This window comes from Diplotaxodon limnothrissa, linkage group LG23, assembly GCF_057381915.1.
Source record: "Diplotaxodon limnothrissa isolate DT_005_m linkage group LG23, D_limnothrissa_male_GT1.1, whole genome shotgun sequence".
Classification (NCBI taxonomy): domain Eukaryota; kingdom Metazoa; phylum Chordata; class Actinopteri; order Cichliformes; family Cichlidae; genus Diplotaxodon; species Diplotaxodon limnothrissa.
In genome coordinates, this window is record NC_140617.1 from 19,900,650 (window position 1) to 19,922,627 (window position 21,978).

General features: G+C 38.5%; 1 protein-coding gene across 1 annotated transcript; it reads left to right on the plus strand.

Annotated features, from left to right (window-relative positions):
• The first annotated feature begins 15,369 nt into the window (after window positions 1-15,369).
• LOC146607918 (uncharacterized) lies at window positions 15,370-20,367 on the plus strand. Its single transcript, XM_085348399.1, has 4 exons — window positions 15,370-15,778; window positions 19,243-19,341; window positions 19,981-20,078; window positions 20,174-20,367. The coding sequence occupies exons 1-4, from the start codon at window positions 15,415-15,417 to the stop codon at window positions 20,270-20,272; spliced, it is 660 nt and encodes a 219-aa protein (XP_085204525.1). The 5' UTR covers window positions 15,370-15,414; the 3' UTR covers window positions 20,273-20,367.
• Window positions 20,368-21,978: the final 1,611 nt, after the last annotated feature.

Here is a 21,978-nt window from a genome sequence, read left to right on the forward strand (position 1 = left end):
CCAGTATTGAACTGGGAGGTATCATGGATTCATGCTTCTGAAATTAATGCAAAAACAAAAAGAGATTGTCTTTCAAACACGCTGTGGAAATCACAACACTTGAAAAACTTGTAATTCCTGTACTAAATATAAATAAATATTATTATCTACTATCACAGTTTATATATTTGTTCCATCATATGGGAAAACTATATGCTCTATCCATACACTCATACACTGCCTTCTCCTGCCTGTAGGGGTCACTGCTGAGATATTTAATAAAATTCCAATAAAAGTAATTCTTTGCAAAAACAGATTTATTTTATACATTGCATACTTTGCTCTGTATTAATTAAAAACATAAATTAATCAGAAAGCAGCAGGAAGTCTCTCATATTAACCCATCCAGCAATGTTCAAAGTGAAGGTGCACAAGTTGGACTTCCTGTGAGGTACTTGATACTTGTGGTATTTTATCAGGTGTCATATAGGCTGAAGTCAGCATTTGGGGCAGGAAGTGTAGAGGACGTCAGAGTCCATCAGAGCTGAGCTGCTTTCAGACGACTCCGTCTTGTTGTGGATGCTGAAGCTGATCATGGTTCTCCTGTGGATGATCCTGCTGGTGCTTCTGCTCTGTGCAGAGGCTGAGAACGTGACCGAGGTCAGAGGAGAGCTGGGGACCAATGTCACTCTAACCTGCTCCAATCAGACATCAGACATATACTGGTACATGGAGATCTACACCCAATTGAAAGGATATATTGGACGCAGTCATTCTTCAAATGGCCGTCCTTTATACTCTCCTGGTTTTGAAACCAAATTTTCAATCCTGGGAAACAAACTCGTGATTAAAAGCTTGACAGCAGAGGACTGCAGGCTTTACTTCTGTGGCATCAGAAAAAAGGACATTCATTTTATTAGCACGTTCCATGTTGTGTCATGTAAGCAGAAGTTTTTTCTTATTTAAAAAATTGTAAAGTTTGCTTTTCTAAGAAAGACTTGCAAAAATAATTTGATGAAATTCTGAAGTGATTCTTGTTGGATATTCACATGAGTATTTTAGAAAGTGACTGGAACAGCGTGCTAGTATCATCTCTTCCTGACTTCATCAAAGTTTCTGAATTTAACTTCTCCGTGTGTTTTTTGTATGTTTTAGATTCTCAGTTCATCTTCATCTTTTCCACATTTCCCTCCATCCTCTGTTTCAGGTCATCAGCAGCAGAACAGCTCCATATCAGAGTATCAGCTGGTCATCATTTACCGCTCAGCCTTATTCCTTACCGCCCTCATCCTTCTCATACTAGGTGAGGCTTTTATTTGACAGCTGTTACTTTAGCACTGATCAATATTTGTATCACCAATGTAGGCGAGCTAAATGTAATAAAACATATTGCAGCAAAAACAACAACAAAAAAAACCCTCTAAGTACGGTGAGCCTGAGGTCGAAAGGACAAGAAAACAGATGGAAAAACAGTTACAATACCCTTTTGCTGGTAAAGTATTTATACCTACATTCTATATCCATACTCTCTACTGGTCAGGTTGTTGCACTCTATTTATCGTATTATTTTATTACATGTTTTTTTTTTAATTCTTTATTTCTAAACTATTACTTCACGAAAGTGATTACAGGCATTAATCAACACAATTTACAAGGGAAAAACGAAACAAAACGAAAAAATAAAATAAAATAAAAAAAAATAAAAAGGGACATTGAATAGTTGGGAGTGACCAGTTAGCTAGGTTGGTAATTTCAAGCTTTAAAAAGAAGATTCGGCTTATGAGTATTGGCATATAGGACCCACTTATCCCAACACGAACGGAACCAACACACCCAGTGACATAAGCTGTTACCTCCTCCATCCTATAAATCTCTAGCGTAATTTCCCACCATAATGACAAAGTTGGTATATCTTGCAAGGACCATTTCTTAGTTATACTTTTCTTACTTGCAACAAGTAAAGCTCTTAACAGACGTGTCATTTTTAGACCAGTTCTGCGGTATACATCCAAAAAAGATTGTCTTCATGTCCAAAGGGAATGTACAGTCAAAAATGCCTTGTAGTGTACCATGAATGTCTTTCCAGTAGGTCCGTAGCAAAGAACAATCCCACATAATATGGGTGTGATGTGCTCGTTGGTGTCCACAGTTTCTCCAACACACAGGAGGATTCACATCATAATGAGCCTTTTGACACGGAGTAATAAAGAACCTTATCAAAGACTTCCATCCAAATTCCCTCCAGCTGCTGGAGGAAGTACTCCTCCATTGCCGTTCCCACATCTGAGACCATTCATCCCTTGAAATACATACCCCACCCTCCTTTTCCCATAACATCTTCACATAGTCAGCTGAGTGGGGAAGCTTATTTATGAGAAAATTATACAAAAAGGAAATGAGTCTTGTATCGACATCCCCACTATACGCCTGTCTAAACAAAGTTATCAATTCCACATTAGTGTTTCACATCACACCGATTGTTGTCTTTATATAATGTCTTATTTGCAAGTCTTGATAAAAATCCTGTTTTTCTAGATTGTATTCCTGTTTCAGTGTGTCAAAACTAATTAAGTTCCCATCCTTAATCAAACAATTGAATGTAGATAACCCTTTAGCAGACCAACTTTTAAAGCGTGAGTCAAATTTATTCGGGACAAAGTCAGAGTCATATGCATACCATTTAAATAAAGCCAAATCCCGTTCCAATTTAAATTCTTTCACGACTTTTCTCCATACAGTAAGTGTACATGACACCCAGGGGTTGCAAACCTTGTCAATACATTCTCGAATGTTCGAATCCATCAAGACAGCTTGCATTGGAGAGGAAAACATGCTCTCCTCAATAGTCTTCCATTGTGCTTGGTAGCTTGTATCACACCAATTGACCACAGTCTTCAGATGAGCAGCCCGAAAATTTTTTTTTTAGTGACGGCAACCCCCATCCTCCCGCCTTCTTCTTCTTATGTAGTTGTAAAGTTTTAAAACAAACCCTCAGCCCATTCATTGAATTGGCTTGAATCAATAGGTATTGGTAGTGTTTGGAATAAATATAATAATCTTGGCAGAATATTCATTTTGATGGATTCAATTCGTGAGTGTAGAGAGAGAAAGGGGATCATGTTCCATCGTCTAATATCACCCACTGTTCTCCTTTGTAGGGAACCAAAGTTCTCCTCAAATAGTTTAGTTAAATCCTTAGGAATAACAACTCCTAAATATTTCAATGACTTTTCTTGCCATCTCATTGGATATCGATCAACCAAGTGAGCCGGAGGGCTATAGTTATAACTGAAAATTTGAGTTTTAGACATTAATTTTATAGCCAGAGAGTTTCCAAAATCTGGCATAGATTCATCAACGGAGGCAAGGAGTTAGTGGGCTGATCTAGGTATATCAATATGTCATCCGCGTAGCAAGTAGTGATGGGATTTCCGACTCTTTTTAGAGAACCGGCTCTTTCGGTTCGGCTCACTAAAAAGAGCCGGCTCTTTCGGCTTCGAACCGGCTCTTCGGGTTGTTTTGTTGCTTTAATTAATTTATTATTAACAACAATATAAAATTATGCACAAAAGGAATTACTAATGTAAAAAAAAGTGGTTTTATTTATATATGTTTATATATAAATATATGCGGTGGCCCCTAGAGACAAAACACATACAAACTCCAAAACACATTTCTAGCATGAAGTGAACTTCCAAAACAGAGCTACCTAGATCACTTAAATTACACAATTTAAAGCATGAAAGCATATGTGTATTCTTTGTGTATTTATACACAAGCATTCATATATAGTCAAATAATAATAATTTTAAAAAAAGTTCATTTGCCTGTTATTACCACACACCAAATCCGGTCGTTGCTACTTGATGGCTTGTGTAGATACTAGGTAACAAAAGTTCAACACTGCCCCTAGCATCCTGGAGCACTTCTGTTGTCTTTTGTACGTGTTTTGAGTTTTTATGTGCTTCTGAGTTTGTACGTGTTTTGGAGGTTTTACGTGTTTTGGAGTTTGTACGTGTTTTTACGTGTTTTGGAGTTTGTACATGCTTCAGGGTTTGTACGTGATTTGAAGTTTGTATGTGCTTTGTCTGTAGGGGCCACCGTAAATATACTTTTATTTATTCACTCCACATAAAATGTAATAAATAAATCAACTATTCACATTTCAACTTTTAACTATTTCAATTTTCAGCTTTTTCCTTTTACAAATTTAAAGTGAAACAACACAAAACAATGCAAACCACAACACAATTAAATATAAATTAAAATATGAAAACAAAAAGAAGATGCACATTCTCTGTCATATGGGCCTGCATGAATAAACTTTCTGAATCCTTTATCATCTGCAACTGAAAATAGTTGTGGATGATTACTATACCTTTATGTGACGTTGTTGTCCCTGGCTCTTTCTCTGTCTCTCCCTCCCGCTCTGTTCCTGTGCTACTGAGTGTAACTACCGCCCCCCCCCTCTTCCCAGCGTAAAGCACAAGGCTCACGTGCTGAGTGAAGCGGAAAAAAAGTGCGAGAGAGAGGGTGAGAGAAAGAAGAAAAAAAATCCAGCTCGCGATAAGGAGCCGGCTCGCGTCGTTCACGTCAAAGATTCGGCTCTAAGAGCCATTTCGTTCGCAACCGACCCATCACTAGTAGCAAGCAAGCTTATGTTCCTGTCCTGCAATGGTAATCCCCTTAATATCTTTATTTTGTCTAATTGATTGTGCCAAAGGTTCTAAATACAAAGCAAACAGAAGCAGGGACCAAGCACAGCCTTGTTTATTTCCTCTCTGCAGAACAAAGCTATTTGAGAGAGAACCATTAACTTTAATTCTTGCGGTGGGATTAGTATATAATGCCCTCACCGTATCAACAATTCCCTTATGTAAGCCGAATTTATCCAAGACTTTGTATAGAAAGTCCCAATTTACGGAGTCGAAGGCCTTTTCTGCATCAATACTCATAAGCATGGCTGTACTCTTAGATGTCTGTATCTGATGTATTACATGAAGAGTTCTGCGTATATTATCCTGGGTCTGTCGTCGTCTTATGAACCCTGTTTGGTCATTACTAATCAGGTCGGGTAAAATTTCTTCCATTCTCCTGGCTATTATCAAAGTAAACAGTCTGTAATCTATGTTGAGAACAGAAATGGGTCTATATGAGCCACACTCCATTTTGTCTTTCCCTTCTTTCGGGATAGCCGAGATGATAGCCTCCTTCCAACTCGGCGGCATTTGCGCTGTTTTTAACACACAGTTAAAAGTAGTGAGTAATGTAGGGATCAAGTCCTGTTTAAATTCCCAATACCACTCCGCGGTGTAACCATCGGAGCCTGGTGACTTATTGTATTTCAACCTATTGATGGCATTCATAAGTTCAGCTTCCGTCACCTCCGCTATCATCATTTTATTTTGTTCCTCATTAAGACTTGGTAGGCATAAAGAATTCAGGAAATCGTCCATTTCATACTCAGCCCCCCGTGGGACTCCCGTGTATAAATTTTTATAAAACGATTCAAAGGCATCCTGTATCTTACTGGATGAGTCATTATATTTCCTGTCTCTGGGTGTTTAATTTTAGTTACAGTATTCTCCGCTATCTTCTTCTTAAGTTTCCACGCTAAGATTTTCATTGATTGCGATCCCCCTTGATAATACTTCTGTTTCAAATATAACAATTTTCTCTTTATCGCTTGTGTACTCAGCGTATTTATTTCAGTTCTGATCGTTGTTAATTTCTGCAGAGTACCCGCTGAAGGTGTATGTTTGTGCTCCCTTTCTAATTGTTTTTGAATCTCTTGTAATTCTTCCATTTTTTTCTCTCATGCTTTTTTATGGAAGGAGGCAAACGCTATGATCTTCCCCCTCATGACAGCTTTTAATGCATCCCATAGTATCGGGGGTGACACCTCCCCATTATCATTAATTTCGAGATAATCTTTGAGCTCTTTCCTTGTTACTTTCCTAAATTCCACATCTTTAAGCAGAGATGAATTCAATCTCCAAATTGAAATTTTGGGGTATACGTTCATATCAATCGTCACATACAGCGATGCGTGGTCACTTATATCTATCGAGCCCATCTCGCATGTTAAGATTTTAAGATTTTATCCCTATCTCTTCCAAACGTCAAAAAATAATCTATCCTCGTGTAAAGGGAGTGTGGGGCTGAGAAATGAGAGTAAGAAGAGTAGGGAAACAATTTCTCCATACTTCAATTAAACCCACCTCGTCAAACAATGCTGAAATTCTTTTATATAAGGTACTCGATTCCAGCTTCATTCTGTTAGAGCTATCTAGATCCGGCTGCAGGCGTATGTTCAGATTGCCGCAGCAAATTAAAGGGCCCTGAGTTTCTGTCACCATTATATTAACAATGTTCTTAAAAAAACTCACTTAAAAAAAGTCACTTCCTGGTGGGGCGTACACATTCATTAAAGTAACCTGATTACCATCAACTGTTCCCCGAACCAGTATAAACCTCCCCTCCTTAGTTGAAGCTGCTCACGAATGAGTCTTTCTCTGTGCCCCTCCGAGTCACGCCACTGCGACATTCCCGTCTTCTCCCACGTCAGATTTGACAGCTGCTTCAAGACGACTTTAGCGATCTGGAATCCCCTTGTCGGCATATCCGCCATCGCCTCCTCCGCAGTCGAGTAGAGCACAGTTATTTTATTACATGTTATTCTGTTTTTTTTGTTTGTTTTTTTTTAAACTATTTATTTATTACCGTTTCTTCGTTATTCTGTTTCTTTTCATTTCGGGACCATGTGTACATAATTTCATTCCACCTCATCTAAACATCACAACACTGATGAACCCTGGGCTTCTTTTGAAAGTGTCCCCGGCTACATCCACACTAGCCTGGATAGATTTGAAAACGGCATTTTTGTCTGAAAACGCTCCACGTCCACAATAGCATTTTCAGTAGTTTTCACAGAGTTGTGCGTCCACATTGAAACGGCCAAAAACACTTACGTTCCAGTACTGCGCATGCGTGAAACGCAAGAAGATTCGACCTGCCTCATTTCTGACTTTCCGGCTCTTTGAAACGTTGCAGCAGAATGTTGAGGAAAAGCACCGAGTTTTTTAAATGGACTAACAATGAGGTGGAGTTGTTGCTGCGAGTAACACAAAAGTACAAAGTTGCAAAAGCGAGTGAGAGTTAAAGAATTTGAAGAAAAGCCATCTGGAGCATGTACAGACTGATATTAATCTTTAATAGGGCTGTCAAGATTCAGAGCAAACAAAACAACTGCTGTATAATGCCCTCCGCTATCTTAGTCACATGACTGCATCATATGACTAACATGCGTCATCGTTTTAGAAAGTCTCCGTTTTCGCTATGACGGGTTAGGGTTAGTCATGAGAAACATGTTTATTGTCTTTCCTGATTTGTTTTTTCTATTTCAGCTGTGTTTTATTCAACTTTTGTTGTCTTTTTTTTGTTTCCATTGTGTTTCGTATGCTTTTGCTGTGTTTTTCTTTGCTGGTGTTACCTTAAACTGAATCTCGTTTGACCTCTCAGGGCCACTATGACAAACTCTGGTGTTTATCAGGATTACGTTCTACTTCAAACTCAAAAATAAAACACTAAACCTATTTTTTAATATAACTTATTAATATTCATGTTCATGTCATTATTACTATTGTTTACTTTTGACAAAAAGTGATGTTCACATGTTTATGAGTCTCTCTGCAGCTTTAATAATAACTCTCTCTGGTTATTGCTCTGCTGGCAGTTGTGCTTTTTACATCTCTGTGGGTGAAGACAAAATCTCTCCAGGTGCGCAGCCCTCAGCCTGTGACCAGCTAGAATACAGAGACAGAGCACCCAGGTAAACAAACCACTGCTGGAGCTGCTAACACTGACATTAGTGTGAGTGCTCATCTGATCCACAACTACTGTTATACAGTACACATGTACATATTTACATGTAAGCTGTATTTTTTAAAATGACATTAATGATAATATCAGTTGTAATTATTGCTACTTTTCATTTCATTTACAGCGCGCCAAATCACCACAATATTCACCTCAAGGCGCTACTGCTGCTAATATTACTAAAATGCTAAAGCTAAGATGGATGCAGTCACTGTGAAGTCAGCTACTAGTCTTAAACCATGACTCACCACTGCTTTAACCCACTCTGTGTGTGGATTTAGTGTCTCTAATGGCATTTTTCTGCTGGTGCTAACTTTACTACCAATATCAATGGTACAACCACAGAGTACTGAGTATTTGTGCTCTCTGTTTCAGGATGAGATCCACTCCAACCCTCCATATCATTGAAGTGATGTTAAAGAAGCATATATCGGTTATGGTTAATGTTATTTCATAATGTATTAAAAATGTTATAGTATGAGAAAATGAAGCTGAAGACAGCTGATCTGCTCACACATGTTAAACTCATGATGATCTTTGACTCTGTATATTAAATCAAACTATATTACTGCTGTGGTTAGCTCTAATAAAACATGCTGTCCTCTATTACAGTCAGAATTTTTTTAATTTGATGAGTGAAAGAAATCAAATGGACTATTGCAATGAAGAATGTCACTGACTGACATATGACATGGAGTAAATACATTATAGCTGGGGTGTTAAACGTATTTTGCATCGTTGGCTATATACAGCCCCTCTTTGATCATAAGTGGGTTGGATTAGCAAAACCCAGCTTAATTTATTTGCAATTTCAACAGTAATAGTAGAATAAATGTGTAAAATTACAGTATCTAATGGCCCAGACTCTTATTTTTATTAACTCCCAAAAAATGTACTTTTGTTTGCTGTTTGTAAAAATAGAAACACTGTAAAGTAATACTTTATTAATGTCAATAGTGAAAAACTTTTCTGTCATTTAAATTTTCATCTATTATTTATCTATTACTTATCTGTATTTTGAATGGCAATGGAGGTCTTTATCAGCTATAAACCTTATGAAATTACAGTTAAATGTCCAAAATCTATGCCCTGCTTCACAGTTTTAAAGACACCCAGTGGGCCAAGCTGGAGTCTTTACCGGGCTGATTCTGTTACCTGGGCCTTATCTTTGACATCTCTGCATTAGGCAGTTATCTAGGTAACATGATTTAGGTACATCAGCAAGCAAACGACTGTCAGCTGCTGAACAAATCACATTGAATGGGAACACATCATTACTGTGAAGAGGCACAAAAGCGAAACTAAAATGACACCGAAATAAATACATTAATAATCGTCAGTTGAGACGTGAGTGTAACTTTTCAGGTATGTTTAACTGGGAGCTTTTGGCTGTGGTATGATTGGAAAGGTTGTCATGCATTCATGGTTCTGGAATTAATATCACACAATCAAAATGTAAAAACAAAAACAGATAGTCTTTTAAACAAGCTACACAAATCACAACACTTGAAAGATGAAATCCTACCAAAAAGAAAAAAAAGTCTGTGTATATCTATATATCTATATCTATATATTTATATATAGATATAGATATATAAATACATAGATAAGTCACAACAACGGCTCTTTCCTTGATTACTGAGTTATATCATGCGTCATGCACGGTGCTGTGACAGGCAGGATGAGGCTGGACCCAAATGCTGGACTCGAACACAACGGATGCTAATCTGGAGGAAGAAAAACTGAATACACTAAACACAGGCCACACACACCGCCTCCTCCATCCTGTAGAGGTCATTGTTGAGATATTTATTAGAATTCCAGTAAAGTGAATCTTTCCAAAAAGAGTTTTATTTTATAAATGGCTTTGAAATTTGGCAACGATTAATTTCATTGATTTGCTCTTTTAATTTAAATGTTTTTCTCTCCCACTTGTTCCTCTATCTGTGTCTCAAGCTGCCACTGTCCAGTTGTGTTAATGCAAAACCTTGAAAAGCGTTGTATTGAAGCTCAAAATGTTAACACATACTTTGACTTTGTTAGAGTTAAATTCAACACTTTTTCCTGTACTTTAAATACTGCAGTGCCATATTTAAAATTCATCACAAAGCAACAGAAAGTCTCTCATATTAACCCATCCAGCAGTGTTCATAGTGAAGGTGCACAAGTTGGACTTCCTGTGAGGTACTTGGTACTTGTGGTATTTTATCAGGTGTCATATAGGCTGAAGTCAGCATTTGGGGCAGGAAGTGTAGAGGACTAGAGAGTCCATCAGAGCTGAGCTGCTTTCAGACGACTCCGTCTTGTTGTGGATGCTGAAGCTGATCATGGTTCTCCTGTGGATGATACCGTTGGTGGTTCTGCTCTGTGCAGAGGCCGAGAAGGTGACCGAGGTCAGAGGAGAGCTTGGGTCAGAGGTCACTCTAACCTGCTCCAATCAGGCCTCAGACACCCACTGGTACATGGAGATCTACAGCCAGTTCAGAGCATGTGTCAGCTGCCAGATTTCTTCAACATATTTTACCCTCTCTCCTGATTTTGAAACCAAATTTTCAGTCCTAGGAAACAAACTCGTGATTAAAAACTTCAGAGCAGAGGACTGCAGGCTTTACTTCTGTGGCATCAAGAGAGATGACAGCATTCATTTTGTGGAGACTTTCCACCTCATCTCAGGTAAGTGCACAGTTTTTGACTTTAACTCTGAAAACTACAGAAGCAAAATAAGTAAAATGCTGACATGTTTATGGTAATTAACAACTGCAATCATTCAGTGTTAAAATGTGAAACAACATATGTAGAAAAAATAATTTAAGAAACCTCTAAAAACTGTATGGTCTGTTTCTGGTAAGGAAGACTTACAAAGATAATCTGATGATAAATTCAAAAAGACACTAGGAAACAAAGGAAGTGATTCAAGAAAGGGACTTGAAAAGCCTGCCACGGTTACCTCCTCCTGGCTGTGTCAAAGTTTAGGAATTTCATTTCATTTTTTCTGTTTTAGATTTTCAGTTCATCTTCACCCTTTTTTCCAGTTTTTCTTTCTCCAGATATCTCTCCAACCTCTGAGCCAGACCCTCAGCAGCAGAGCAGCTCCATATCACAGCATCACCTCATCATCATATACCGCTCAGCCTTCCTCATTACTGCCATCACCCTTGTCATACTGGGTGAGTCTTATTTGTTGGATTAACATTGGTAGAGCCAATATTCATTATATCCGTAGCACTGCGTTATTTCCCGTGCTGGAAGATCACTCAGAATCAACCAAGCTGAATTTATTAAGACATGTTAGATTACTGCAGGAAGAAAAACAGGAAGAAGGCATTAATTTTAGTTTTTAATCTGGATCACACTCTGCTTAGATCTGATTATCATTGTTATTATTATTTATTTTGCGGAAAAAAGTCACATGTTTTGATGCATGCTTAATCACGCAGGTAAAAAAATTCAGTCTCAGAATCTGAAGAAGTCACTTAGATGAGTGACAAAACATTTCTCTGACCCAAAACACTACGTCCAGATGAACACAATAATCATTTTGGGGTCATGCTCACATGTTTATGAGTCTCTCAGTGAGGATGTTGATTGACAGTTAACGGGTTATCTGCTCTGCTGGCAGTTGTGGTTTTTACGTCTCTGTGGATGAAGAGGAAATCTCTCCAGGTGCGCAGCCCTCGACCTGTGACCAATTGGAATGCAGAGACTGTGCAGAGTGCCCAGGTAAACAGTTCCAGCTGGGACTGCTGACACCAGTTATACAGTACACATGTACATATATACATGTTAGCTGTATTTGTTAAAAAGACATTAATGCTAATATCAGTTGTAACTATTACTACTTTTCATGTCATGTTATTTACAGAGCGCCAAATCACCACAACATTCACCTCAAAGCTCTTAAACCATGACTCACAACTGCTTTAACCCACTCTGTGTGTGGATTTAGTGTTGCTAATGCCATTTTTTCTGCTGCTGTTAACTTTAATACCAATATCAATGGTACAATCACAGAGTGCTGATTATTTGTGCTCTCTGTTTCAGGATGAGATCCACTCCAACCCTCCATGTACTGAAGTGTGTTAGGGTACCTGTGTTGTTGACCCAGTGTTTTCAGTTTTGTACCTTTGTGTTCTCATCTCGGTTTATTACTGTGAAGGTTTTGCTTTCTGTTTTGTATTTCTATTTCCCTCTGTTCTTCTTGGTGTGAGATTTTGTAGTTCTTCAGTTTTGGTTTCCATACTCCCTCTGTTCTGTGTCCAGTCCGTGTTTGTGTCTGCCCTGGTCTCACGTCCCTGTTCCTTCTGTTGCAGCGTCTGCTTGTGAGTCTGTAAGTTCAGTTGTTGTTTCCTGTTTTACTTTGAAGGTCTGTGTCTCCTGTTCCCATTCCCTGATTGCTCCCTCTGTAGCTGTGTCCCAAAACGTAAGCTGCATCCTCTGTAGGTCGTATTTGAAGGCTTACGCCACAGCCAGGTGACGAAGGCTGTCCCAATTCCTCGACTCCTTCAAATGTGTCCAACTAATCCGTCCTTTATTTTGCCCAAAATTGAAGGATGGGTCAGGTGTGTCCTTTGTGGCCCCACTATATCCCAGAATTCATAGCGCGGCACAGCCAATTCCAGTTTCCAACAATGGCGAGCACTACTAAGTTTTAATATTACTCTTATTACTCTTTCTGGGTCACAAAATAAACTTTTAACATATTTTCAGGCGAGAAAGTTGCTGTGTAAACTTTAAATAACTGCTTGGTTTATCAAGACATCGCATATTTGCAAAAGTGCGCCAACGTTTTCTGAGACGTCTGTTACCCACCCGCTCGATAGCAAGCCGGGGGGTTCAATGGTCACTTAACCCGGCGAGAGCAGTGGACTCCCGGCTTCATTGTTTTCAGACCCCCGCTGTCTTTCGCTACACAGGTTAAACACGATATATAAGTCACTCAGATAACTTTAAAATGTAATTGTTTGGCTTTTTTCTGTGTTTTATTTGTTCCGTAGTAAATCGGTTTGGCTGAGATTAGAGTTATTCACTTAGATTACATTAAATAAATTTTTATTAATCCATCTGGTGGGTTCCTCTGGGATTTTCACACAGCTGAATAAACGTGAAACAGAAAACTGATGAAACAGAAGTGTGAGATGGTCGATATTATATTTTAGATAGCAAGGAGCAGACGGCTTAGTTTATTAAACTCCACCGAGACAGCGGTGATGCTAATCAAAAGGCTAGACTGTCCCATTTCACAGCCTCGTTCTTCCGGCCTACTCGGTCTTCGAAGGACCCGGCCCACGTAGACCGCGAAGGCCGGGTCCTCCGAAGGATGCAGCCGACATTTTAGGGCACAGCTTGTGTATTTAAGCCCTGTGTTTTCCTTTGTCTGTGTTGTGATCTCTATCATCCCTTGCTGTGTGTTCTGCCTGCCTGCCAATTTAGCTCTCTTTATTCTCAGTTTATTTAGTTTACTGTTCTGTTCTGCCATCCAGCAATAAAAGCTGAGTTTGAGTTCACGTTTGCCTCCATGAGTCTGCACTTTGGGTCCTCCTATCCTGCCTGTACACAGCCTACACTTGACAAAGTGATGCTGAAGACGCATTTTTCTACTCATGTATGATTAATGTCATGTTTTAGAAATGTTACAGTATTAGAAAATGTACCACCTGTGTTAGCTTGTCTGCTTTGACCTTTTCACTGTTTTCAGATTGTGTTCATGTTTGAGTTTCTTTGCAGCAACAGTTTGGAGACAGAAGATGAAAACAGCTGATCTGCTCGCATGTGTTGATGATCTTCGCTCTGACCTTTATAAATTCAAACCATATTATGGCTGTTGTTACTTCTATTAAACATGTACTGCTGGTGCTGTCCCTGTGTGTTACTTTAAAGGTATCACTCATCTCAGGTGTTATTAATAATTTTACTCATCATCTCATCAACCCCTATTTAATTCACAATAGCACGTTTAAACTAAGGAAAAGTACAATTTGGAAAAAAAATATTTATGTAGTTTAAATTTGATGGAAGAAGAATGTCTCAAAACAATTGTCTTCAAAATGTTTTACGGTGTAACAACTTTTTCAGAATTGCGTATGTGCTCCAACATAAGGTTCACAACAGGCTCACAGCTCCCAAATGAATGAAAAGTTCAATTCTGGTCAAATATTTTTAAGTAGTTTTGGCCTCATATATATTGATTAACTTTAAACTGCATCAGTGTTGATGCACCATCTATACATGCATGCAAGTTCAAATATCTTTTAAGTGTTTGCTGTTGTGTTTTGGATATCCTTTAAAGACATCAGTCATGTATATAGTAAAGTACATTTTATGTCAGCTAACAGTTTCTTAACTGGAACCATCTTCAGGCTGAATTCAAGGAAGTCTGACCCAGTTCAGGGATCAGCTTTAACTGCACAGGTAGTAACAGGCTGATATCTGTCATTAACAGAAGTTGTAACTGATCATTTCGCAGTAACACGGTAACAGTAAACAGTCACAGACGGATAAACAGAACATAGATGATAGTAGTGCTGCAAATGGAGGAGCAACTTTGTCATAGTTTTAGGTTGTAATAGCAGGCACTAAAACCAGGGCTGTGGGCAGAAGGTTATTTGATGAGCATTAGTAAAATGTACTGTCAGAGTGTGTAGTGGTTATTGTTGCAGTTATGCAGATGTAGCTAAATGCCACTCACATCATGCTTCACTGCTGCTATGATAAAGGCAGCAGTTTCATATTTGAATTAGATTAATCAGATTGAGTAATATTTGTAGTACAGAGTGTAGTAGTGAAAGTAGTCATTCTAATACACTTTGAATGGGGTACACTGTAATTACAGTAGTTAAAGTTTCAGTGAGAATATTGAGTGTAAAGAGTTTAATACCTGCTTTTGCAGTAGAGGTTATAGAAGTATTTATAGTAGGAATTCAGTGGGTTGTGGATTGCAGTAATATTTGGATACAACTGGAGGCGCTGTGGTGTAACAGACGCGAAGCCATGTTTGAAGGGGTTAAATATACTGTCCTTTAATTTACTGTCTGATTTGACTTGAGATGTGTTTCACTGGAGTAACAGTTGAAGTTCTAGATGAAGATTTTTTTTATTTACAGAGAAACAGGACTGAGTCAGTTCAGACATGTTCAAATCTGGATAGTTTTGGATTCATTCATTGTATCTGCACGTCTGTTTATTTTCTACTAAAACATATACTACTACTGCTAGTTTTTCTACCTGTGCTTTGTACTTTAAATGAAACACTGTCCTCTCATGCTGATTTTAAACTCCCCTTTGCTTGTGTTGTTGTTATTACTCCTACAGTACCATTCGTAATGTGAAAATTCAGTTCCAGAAGAACTGAGTCTGAAAGCTCCGTGTCAGATTCCTGCTACAGAAGTCAGGCTGGAGGTAAAAAGAAGGTTTCACTTCCTGTGAGTTACTTGGTATTTGTGGTTTATCAGCAGACGTCACACACGACATAATCACCGCCTGAAGTAGGAAGTGTAGAGCACTTCTGTGTCAGAGTCCATCAGAGCTGAGCTGCTTTCAGACGACTCCGTCTTGTTGTGGATGCTGAAGCTGATCATGGTTCTCCTGTGGATGATCCTGTTGGTGCTTCTGCTCTGTGCACAGGCCGAGAACGTGACCGAGGTCAGAGGAGAGCTGGGGACCGATGTCACTCTAACCTGCTCCAATCAGACATCAGAGATCCACTGGTACATGGAGATCTACAGTCAGTTCAGAGCAGGTATCGGCCGCAGTTTTTCCTCAGCAGGCTCTACCTACTACTCTCCTGATTTTGAAACTAAATTTTCAATCCTGGGAAACAAACTTGTGATTAAAAACTTGACAGCAGAGGACTGCAGGCTTTACTTCTGTGGCATCAAGAGAAATGGTAGCACTCAGTTTGTGGAGAGTTTCAGCCTCGTCTCAGGTAAGTACAAAGTTTATTAAATTTAATGCTAATAATAACAGAAGTACTTATTACTATTGATTTACTTGAGAGACCTGCCATGATGCCAAGTCTCTCTTGAAAAATAAATGTTTAACCTCAATGAGATTTTTACCTGGATATAAAGGATTAATAAAGATAACTTAAATGTGTAACTTCAGTCAGCTCTCAGTATCTTGCATGTTGTGTTTTCTAAGGGCCAAAGTGCACAATGAAAAAAAAGAAAAGAAAAAAATATATTTAAAAAAAAGAGTTGTATTTGATAACTAAAACTACATTTATTAATACAGCAGAACCCCGACTTACAAAATGAATCTGTTCCCGAGGGTTTTTCGTAAGTCGAAGATTTTCGTAAGTCGAAGCACCCATTGCGCGTTTTGAGTGAGGCGATGCTGAACGATAGGCTATAGGCTAATTGCTAACTAGAACAACAATATGTCGTTCAAGTGGAACAGCAAAGCGCAAGTACAGAAGCCAAGGGGATGTCACATGATTCGGAAGGCATTGTGGGCATTGTAGGCTCAGCCAATCAGAGAAAGCGGATTTCGTTACTCGGGCATTTTGCCGTAACACGGGCAGAAATATTGCCGTTCAGTGCCTTCGTAAATTGAATTTTTCGTGAAACAGGGTATTCGTAAGTCGGGGTTCCACTGTAATTGTTTGTACACAGTTTCACTGGTACGCTTTAGTGAAGCTATTTCTTAGTCAAAAACTCAACGCTTTCCTGCAGATCTGTATCATGCTGTTTGAAATTGCATTGTTCTTTAGCTCACAGGCTTTGGTGGCTGTGGTGACAGTTTCCCTGCAGTGCACCAGAGGTATTTATGTGGTGCAGTGCATTCATGGTTGCTTTTTTGTATAATGTTGGAAACCACAGACTGTAATAGGTGAAGCTCCCTGTTGTGACTAATGCAGTGATAGGCTTGTCTCTAGAGATAAAAAAAAATGTTCCTGAATTTATCACTGATAAAAGATTTATTACCTCCTACCACAGTGATTACTTCATAGCTGATGTAATTTTGATGAGATTTCCTCCATCACAACTTTGGTGTTGTTCTTGATCAGCATTTGAATCTTGATATTTAACTTTTACATCACAAAGCTCACCCAGTCTTGTTTCTTTCATCTAGAAACATTGCAAAAATCAAACCATCACTGGCTCACTTGAGCGGAGGAACCATTAGCACAAACTTTAACTTCTTCCCATCTCGATTGTTCTGATTCAGTATTCCCATGCATTGCTCAAACCTTCAGCTAATCTCTAATTATTCCAGCAGCTTGGCTGCTAGAAATTTAGAATTCATTTATAAACTTTATTTGGAGCATATATATTTCCCTACATGATCAGGTATGTGGCAATATAGCAGATCTGCCAAGACTTCATTCCAGTAGTTGGTCCCTCTGATCATTTTGTGAGTGTCTTGGAACTGGAAGTGGAACTTTTTCATATCCAGAGATGACCATGGCATGAAAGTAGTTTTCTTATTTGGTCAGTTTAATGATTGCTTTGAATTATCTGAAACCTTTGTAGGTTAGCTTTTCCTTAATCTTTAGCCAGTTATTTTGACTATAGTTCATTTAGTCAACATGATGACTGAATGTAAGACTGCATGTTTGTCTGTGTGGAAATGTAAACTTATATTTTGCTTGTTTTTATCAAATCAGTAAAGAAATTTGTGACTGTGTGTTTTAAATGTTCTCTGCAAATAGTCATTATTGTAACAGTGTCCTATTTAGAGGTAAAGTAAATCTTCAGTAATATCCAGTGTTGGTCAAGTTACTTGAAAAAAGTAATCAGTAACTAATTACTGATCATTTCCCCCCCCCCCCCAAGAGTAATCCTGCTAATTTACTGATTACTTATTTGCAAAAGTAATCAGTTACTTAGTTACTTTTTAAAAACATGATTTACAACCTGAATAGGTGATAAAGTGATAGATCTTTAAGCCCATACAAACTGTAATCAAATGAAAAAGTCTCCTTTTAAAACTTGTTTTTATTAGTTTTAATCTTTTAACTTTATGCATCAAGCAAAAATTAAATTATATGCAACATTCTCTGACTGGAGGAAATTTGTTTAACATTTAAACTTATTTTCTGCACATTCCAGCTCATAAAATAAAATATATATTTTTTGTTTACACTCAGTCTTTCAAATAGATGCACATAAAACACAGCAGAAAATAAATAAAATCAAAGACTCAACGGTCCTGTTGCTCTGTTTTCCCCTGTAAAGCAGGAGTGGGGCAGGCGGAGGTTTGCCCTGGTGCAGGTGTGCCGCAGTGTGTCGAAGGATTTGTGAATTTCACATTCCCGTGGCAGCTTGCTCTGAAGTTAAGGGTTTTTTCACTGTAAAAAGAAGTTTTCTTCCTACGCAGTGAACAGAGGACACTAATGTTTTGTCACTTTTGACAGAATCAAATTCAAAGTCAGGTCAGTACTTCCACGCTTTAAACGCTGCAGGATCATACTCTCTCCACACTCGATATATGATCCACTGTTGCCACGAACGTCGCACTCGCTTACGTCACTGCCATGAGAATCACGGTTTAGTAATGCAGCATGCTTATGGGAAAGTAACAGTAATCTAATTACCTTTTTTGTAATAGTAATCCCTTACTTTACTCGTTACTTAAAAAAAAGTTATCGGATTATAGTAACGTGTTACTGCCCATCTCTGGTAACCTTATTTCTTTGAAGTGTGACCTCTTTACTGTACAATAGAAGAACAGTCTAAACAAAATTTGAGGCTTTACCTGAAAGATGACATCATTCATTTCTAAAGACAGCTGCTCAAATACGACATGATCCTCAACAGGTTGCCAATTTGAAATATAAAAGGCTCCAAGGAGCTTTGAAAGAAAGCGACTGGACTACTTTAAGTTTCTCTAATCTAAAAAGTTTCTTTCAAGTCCAGTTGCTTTCTTTCAAAGCTACTTAGACTTCCCTGACTTGGGTGCCTGAGAACATAAAAAGACATCATCCTAACAGCTGCTAAATCAACCTGTCAACTCACCTAATCTTGGAAACATTTGTTTTCCACCATTGTGTTGGTCTCTAAAGTTACAACAGACTAATCGCTCACTAATCAATTACCACTCACCCTCAAAACTGCAACTCATAGATGGTCAAAGGTTAAAATAATAAACAATAATATTTCTAATATTATAATAAATAAACACCAGTGCAAAATGTCTTTGGCACAACACGGGAATCGCATTGCCCAAAGCCTGAGCAAAAACAGATACGTTTTTTTTTTTATTACTGCAATTTTTTTCAGCTTTTGAAAGTTCCTGTAATATAAAACAGTAACTTGGGTCGACTAGATGAACTATTTGTTAAAGTGTAGTCAGCTGGGCCTCAGACATGAAAACATTGTTAATGTCTGATAGTTTTACGAAACACTATAATTTCTTATTCGATATGTGTAACTTTTCTTCTTCCAGATATCTGTCCAACCCCTGACCCTGAGTGTGGAGTGTTGCAGAGGCAGACTTTCCTCGTCAGCTCAGTGATCCTGAACTTTGTGCTCTTTTTAGTACTCTGTGAGTCATTTTGTCTAAATCTCTGTGGTCTGTCTGCTCTTCTATTAATACCAGCACCCCTCCACAGCAACATGTTGCATATGTAGATATGCAGAAATGCTACCACTAACTCATGCAGCAGTACTTAATGCAACCAGCTCAGCCACAGTAATTTTTAGTCAAGCTTGCTTTGAACCAACCTCCCATTTTTATAATAGATGTCAACTCATCTTGTAACCCTCTCCTTCCAGCAGCGCTTCTTACTATGTGGATTCAGGCATCTGTAGTTTATATTCATCCAGCTTATAAAACATTTAGTGCAGGTTCATACTGTAACTTTTACACATAAGCTGCAAGTATGTGAGGTAGTTTTATAGTTGTACATTTGTGGAAATAAGTATTTTTAAAGTTGGCCCACAACATTCTTTATGTTACTCACATATTACCAAAGTACGTAGATGTAATCCATGGGGGGTGAAAGCCGACGCTGTACAGACAGTACAGCACAAACGTACTGCTCACTGCCCCAGCAGGCTTCAGCTGTGCTTCTGCTGTCCAGATGTTGAAAGGTGTCTCTGCACAGTGGAGAAATGTGTTGTATGTGATGAGTGCTGATGTGAGTGTGAAGGTGATGTCACTCCCCTGATGGTCTGTTGGCAGGTCTGAGTTGTGTATGGCTGTGTCTGAAGAGGAGAATCAGCAAGTATCAGGCAAACCTCCCTCCAGCTGGGACCAGTGAGAGGCTGGAGGCTCCACAGGTAACTCAAAGTGTACAGGTGACCCTGCAGCTCATGCTCATTGTTCTCCTTCAGTGCTACTTTGTCCTGTACTCAGTGCTGCTGTTGTGTTTCAGTACGAGGAGATCCAGCTCCCCACTCCCTCTGCTGCTCCGCTTCAAGAGTGTGTTTATTACAAAATTCAGCTTCCTCGCTCCACACTACCTCAAAGCTGATGGACACACCTGTACAGGTGGATGATACCTGCTGGACAGAGGTCAGTCTGATAACTGAAGACTTGCTGCTCCGCTGCTCGAAGGAGGATTTATTTTTTCCTCTCTGGTTTGAGTTGTTGGACCAAAAGTTCTGAATCAAAATTTTCCACAAACTTGATGAAAGTGCTGCAAGATTAATTTTAGTCAGAGACAATCTGCTCTGCTTCTGAGCTGAGATGGACCCAAGAATGTGACAACCTTTAGCCAAACCTGCTTTAAGGTGCTTCAGGATTTAACACCATAACTCAATGCTGCTGTGAAAACCTGTAAATATGAAACTCCAACATTTAATATTTATTTGTTCTCTTATAGTTTGTATCTGTTTATCAGTTTTTGTTTTTTTGTTTCAGCTGTTTTGTTGTTTATGCTGTTTTCAAAGCACAGATTTTAAACACAGTCTCATTCCCTAAAAGGTCAGCATGATGATGAAGTATGACAACAGAAAGCTGCATTTTACAATTAAATGTCAAACAGAAGTGAAACCAGGACAAAGACAAAATATCACATGTTGACTGTGAGAAATGTGATTTTTGAAAGACATATTTTTTTTAATTTGTTGCAGCATCAAATTTAAAAATAATGTTGTGAGAAGCTGTCAAAATTACTGAGCCGTCCATTTTCCTCTGCTTATCCATTTTAAGTATGCAGGAGTCTATACCAGCTGTCATAGGGCTAAAGGAGGGGTACACGCTGGACAGATCACCAGTCTGTCACAATAACATGTAACAAAATTAAATGTGTTTTTTTTAAAAGCATCCCTGGTAAACACTGAAGTTCTCCAGAAAGACTTTGTTCACAAATAACTAATCCATCCACATTAATAATCTCAGTTTGAACATTTGGGCTGTTGATTTAAAATCTAAGATTATATGGTCTTTGCAAATTATTGCATAACAGGTTTGTTTTAGTATAAGAATATGTAAAAGAACTTTCTACATACCTGTGGCATTATTCTTTTGTTCTGTGAAAATACACTGCGATCATTTTCAGTTTGATTACAGCATTTATTTTTGGTTTAGGCATTCGTGTAGTTATTTAACACAAATAGAACTTGAGTTCACACCAGTGATTTGTTTGTTTGAAAGAGAAAATGTGGTTTGAAGTATTTCTTTGTAATGTTTAATATGAACCTATTAAACATTTGAGAACAACAAGGGACAGAAACAAATCTGGATGATATTATTTAAAAAAAGAGTTTCACAATGTTCCTCTTTCCTCAAGGCCATGTGAGTGTTTGTTGGTCAGATTTCGCAGGAAACTATTCAGCGCTTTCCTCACACGTTCTGAAAACAACAGCAAGTGACAACCTGTAAAAACAATTTCAGTTGTTGCTTCTCAGTAAAATGCTAGCTTCCTGTTTCCATGTATTCTGACCATGTTGGGCCCCATCCTGCTCCAACCAGTACAAACAGGTCACGTGTCATGTCTGGTAGGCAGGATTTGGACCCAAATGTAGGACCCAGGAGACAGGAAATACATTTAAAAGGCAGCTTTAATGCTAAATTCCAATGAAAATGTTCCCCAGGAATGAGGAATTCAAAAACTATACAGAAATGAGACACACACAAATGTAATGAGGAAAAACACAACAAAAACTGAATAAAGCTGAAGGAATAAATAAACAAGATGATGAGGGCAAACAGGAGATACCTGGGAGGGTAGTTTTA

What these genes read in the sequence shown, in the direction of transcription:
- LOC146607918 (XM_085348399.1), top strand. Translation starts at nt 15,415, where the DNA reads ATGCTGAAGCTGATCATGGTTCTCCTGTGGATGATCCTGTTGGTGCTT. An exon ending in GAGTTTCAGCCTCGTCTCAG is followed by an intron (nt 15,779 to 19,242) that starts GTAAGTACAAAG and finishes TTCTTCTTCCAG; the next exon opens with ATATCTGTCCAACCCCTGAC. An exon ending in AGAGGCTGGAGGCTCCACAG is followed by an intron (nt 20,079 to 20,173) that starts GTAACTCAAAGT and finishes GTTGTGTTTCAG; the next exon opens with TACGAGGAGATCCAGCTCCC.